This window comes from Marmota flaviventris, chromosome 5 (assembly GCF_047511675.1).
Source record: "Marmota flaviventris isolate mMarFla1 chromosome 5, mMarFla1.hap1, whole genome shotgun sequence".
Lineage (NCBI taxonomy): Eukaryota > Metazoa > Chordata > Mammalia > Rodentia > Sciuridae > Marmota > Marmota flaviventris.
The window spans coordinates 1,774,355-1,778,249 of NC_092502.1; the positions used below are offsets into that span (position 1 = coordinate 1,774,355).

Below are 3,895 nucleotides of genomic sequence, written 5' to 3' on the forward strand. Positions count from 1 at the left end.
AAACTTGGGCTTCTAGCCTTCAAAATATGCAGAATAAATTTCTGTTGTTGACATGCCCTCCAGTCTCTGGTATTTTGTCATAGCAACTTGAACTGATAAAGATAATTCCATTATCTGTCCCAGCCTATGCCCCCCTGATGTTTTAATTACTGCAGAATCATAATAAAATTTGGTGTCTTGTAGGGAAATTCATCTGCCTTATTCTTCTTAAATTTTTACCCTTCCACATGAATTATTAATTTTTTTATACTAGGGATTGGGCACTCAGCCACTGATCCACATCCCCAGTCCTTTCGTTTTTCATACATTTTTTATCTTGAGAGAGGGTCTCACTAAGTTGCAGAGGGTGGTTTTGAACTTGAGATTCTCCTGCCTCACCCTCCCCAGTCACTGCTGGGGTTATGGGCCTGCACCACTGCACCCAACATGAATTATAACTTTTAAAACCAGCTTGTAGAGTACATTTAAAGACCATGCCAGGATTTTGTTTGGAATTGCCCTAATTTTTCTCATTTTTGTTATGTAATTCTTTGGAATCCTGTATCTTGATGATAACAAGACTTGTCAAAACTAGCTGGGATGAGTATATTTTACTGTGTGTAAATGAAGCCTCAATTTAAAAAAATAAAAGGTTTTCACAGGGTATTGCACAGGTGTGAGAGACAATGATTCAACCAAATTGAGTTGGCCAAGGAGAAAGCTGGGGATACCAGGCTGGGTAAGAAGTTCTCAGAGCTGGAAGATCGAGGTGTGACTATGGGATGGAATGCCACACCTACAAGAGTTGGGCTGGGTGCTCTGTCACATGCCTAGAGTGGGCGCCATCACGTGTCCTGCTGGGGCTGCAGTCATTGGTGGGAGCTTGTTCTGCTGGGCCTGCAGTCATTGGTGGGAGCATGTCCTGCTGGGGGCGCCATCAGGTATCCAGGGCTCAGGCGCTGTCACGTGTCCGGCTGGCGCGCCCTCACCGCCTGGGGGCGCTGTCACCTGCAACTACGTACTCACCTGCTGCGCAGGCTCCTCCATGGCCGCCCCCGCATCCGGCCTGGGCGCATCCGGCCTGGGCTCATCCCGACGCGCTGCCCTGGGGTTCCTGCTGCTAGTGCTTCTGCTCCTGCAGACGCCCCTGGCCCGGGCCACCGCCGCGGCCCACCAACACCTTAAGAGCTCGGGGAACTCCCTGAGCAGTGCTGTGGGTAGGTCCCGTCCCTGGCGCCGGCAGCCATCAGACCCCTCGCGCTGCCCCGCCGCGCGCCCACTCTGCCTGTCTCTCCCCAGCCTGTGGCCGGCGCGCGGTGCAGGGCAAGATCCTGGGCGGTGTGTCCGCGCCCCCGGGGAAGTGGCCATGGCAGGTCAGCGTGCAGTATGCCGGCTTCCACGTGTGCGGGGGCTCCATCCTCAACGAGTACTGGGTGCTGTCGGCCGCGCACTGCTTCGGCAGGTGAGGGCGCCGGGAGGCAGGAACACCATGATGGTGTTGCGTCCACCTCGTAAAGGGTTCCCACTTGTACCGCCCGTCTGCTTGAGCAGAACCCTTCTCTGCACTGAGGCCCCGACCGCTCCGAGAGGCTGGTCCCCACTTGCACCATCCCGCCCCACACCGAGGTGCCCACGCTAGAGACCGCATCCCAGCCATGCTCCCTGATGCTAACCGAGCAAGGCCCTGTCCCTTGAGCCTCAGTCACGTCCACAGCAGCTGCCTGGTGCACAGGGACAAGACTCCCCTTTGGCCATCTGCCTGCTGCGGGAAGTGTGTACTGTCCAGCCTCCTGCAAGGGAGGGTTCGTATGTGGGGGTGTCTGGCTTGTAGAGCTGTTGGCCAGGGGCCCTTGATGGTCTGCGATCTGAGTCAGGCACCTATTGTGGGTACCTCTGCTGGTCAGGCTGCACCGCCTTCCAGTCTTGGTTCTGTCTATAGGCTGATGGCGGGGGCTACATGCAGTGGCTTTCATTTTGGCCCCCAGGGACAAGAGCATCCAGATCTTTGACATGTACGTGGGCATCGTCAACCTCCTGGTGGCCAACGAGCACACCCAGTGGTTCGAGGTGAACCAGGTGATTCTGCACCCCAACTACGAAAGGTTCCACCCCGTGGGGGGTGACGTGGCTCTGGTGCAGCTGAAGACCCCCATTGTGTTTTCCGATGCCGTCCTTCCGGTCTGCCTGGCACCTCCTGATGTGAACCTCACCAACCTTTCTTGCTGGGCCACTGGGTGGGGAGTGGTCACGCAGCAAGGTAGGCACAAGGGCAGCTCACGCTGAAGCCGGCACATGTCTTCTCCCAGGTGGGCTGTGTTCCTTGCGGGCTGAGGCTCTGTTGTCCCTGCCTCCTGCCCACCAGGAACTCACCCAGCTGCCCCTCTCCGAACCATACAGGTCACACCACGGATGAGCTGCAGGAGGTCCAGCTGCCGCTGGTCTCCAAGGCCCTGTGTGCACTGCTGTACAGACACTCGTCCTATATCCTGCCAGACATGCTGTGTGCTGGGGACCTCTTTAATGTGAGGACTGTGTGTGAGGTATGCCCCCACCGGAAGGATTGGAGTTGGGGCTGGGCAGGGACCCTGGGATGGCTGTGTGCTGATGATGGTGCATGAATACCTCATACCTGCCTTAGGCCTAGACTGTGGCTCTGGGCCTGCTGCCGCCAGGGAGGGGGCCATGTGAGTGGGGAGCGAGGCCACCCTCCCTGCACCTGAGAAGCAGGCCCTTGACCCTCAGGTAACAGAAAACCCCACTTCCTTTGCAGGGTGACTCTGGGGGGCCGCTGGTCTGTGAATTCAACCACACATGGTTGCAGATTGGAATCGTGAGCTGGGGCCGCGGATGTACCCAGCCCTTGTACCCTGGAGTGTATGCCCGGGTCTCCTATTTCTCAAACTGGATCCGTTATAACATAGAAATCACACCCATTCCTCCTCAGCCGACCCCTGCTCTCTGCCCCATCCTAGAAGTCACTGTTGGTGTCCTTGTGGCCACTCTGGTGGGCCTGTTAGTGTTGTGAGGACCGAGACTACCCCAAGCTTCCTCATGGTTGCATGCCCTGCTTCAGTCCAGCTGCAGCCTGCCGGGTCCCTATGCTCCTCCTGGCAGTCTCTCCAGAGCCAGGTGAAGCCAGGTGCCGGGTCCATAGGTGGGTCTCCCAGGGGAGGCTTAGGGGCTTCCCAGGAGGGCAGAGGAGATGCAGCAGGAGAGCCAGGGGCTTTGGTAAGGTTATTAAATATTTATGAAGCAAGCATTTCAGCACTTCTGTACTGGTCTTTCTGCCCCAGGGTTGCAGCAGATTCCTTCAGAGTGAGTGTCTGTGCAGAGAAGGGCCCACCTGTCCCCTGTACATCCACCTTCAGGGTGAGGCAGCTCCCATAGCATGAAAGGAAGAGCCCAGACCAAATGGAGCCTTTGTAGGAAGGACTACCCAGAGGCCATCGTGAGTCTGTGGGCTGTAGCTAGAGCTGAGGCAAGAGGGAAGGGCATTGTCTGAACATTTAAACCTGCAAACAGAAAGGAATTCCTGAAGACATTTAAACATCCACTTTGAAAAACTGGAAAAGGTGAGCTGAGAGTAGCTGGGCCCAAGGAAGGAACCAGAGGATCTGTGCAGAAACTAATGAGCCCAAATCAAAACATACCACAGCTGGCAGTCAGCCCTGCCCCTCCACATGTCTAGCACCCCAGACTCACCAGCTTCAGATGGAAAAAAGTCCTCCCAAAATTTTGTCTCTATTAACTATGAACAAACTTACTTTTCTTGTCATTTCCTAAATGATACAGTATAACAGCTATTTACAGAATATTTACATATTATGAGGTGTCGTAAGCCACCTAGAGAGGATGCAAACTGCACGGAGGATTGCCTGGGTTACAGGCAAATACTGAGCCTTTTACACAAAGACTT

At 55.1% G+C, this 3,895-nt stretch overlaps 1 protein-coding gene across 1 annotated transcript; it reads left to right on the forward strand.

The window, feature by feature from the left end:
• The first annotated feature begins 1,024 nt into the window (after positions 1-1,024).
• Positions 1,025-3,194, forward strand: Prss38 (serine protease 38). The gene is made up of 5 exons (XM_027922408.2): positions 1,025-1,196; positions 1,279-1,441; positions 1,965-2,236; positions 2,377-2,519; positions 2,750-3,194. The coding sequence occupies exons 1-5, from the start codon at positions 1,025-1,027 to the stop codon at positions 3,002-3,004; spliced, it is 1,005 nt and encodes a 334-aa protein (XP_027778209.2). The 3' UTR covers positions 3,005-3,194.
• The last annotated feature ends 701 nt before the right edge of the window (positions 3,195-3,895 follow it).

Excerpts from the sequence above, each read along its gene's own strand:
- Prss38 (XM_027922408.2), top strand. The coding sequence starts at position 1,025 with ATGGCCGCCCCCGCATCCGGCCTGGGCGCATCCGGCCTGGGCTCATCC. Across the intron at positions 1,197-1,278 it reads CTCCCTGAGCAGTGCTGTGG|CCTGTGGCCGGCGCGCGGTG; the intron begins GTAGGTCCCGTC and ends GTCTCTCCCCAG. Across the intron at positions 2,520-2,749 it reads ATGTGAGGACTGTGTGTGAG|GGTGACTCTGGGGGGCCGCT; the intron begins GTATGCCCCCAC and ends CTTCCTTTGCAG.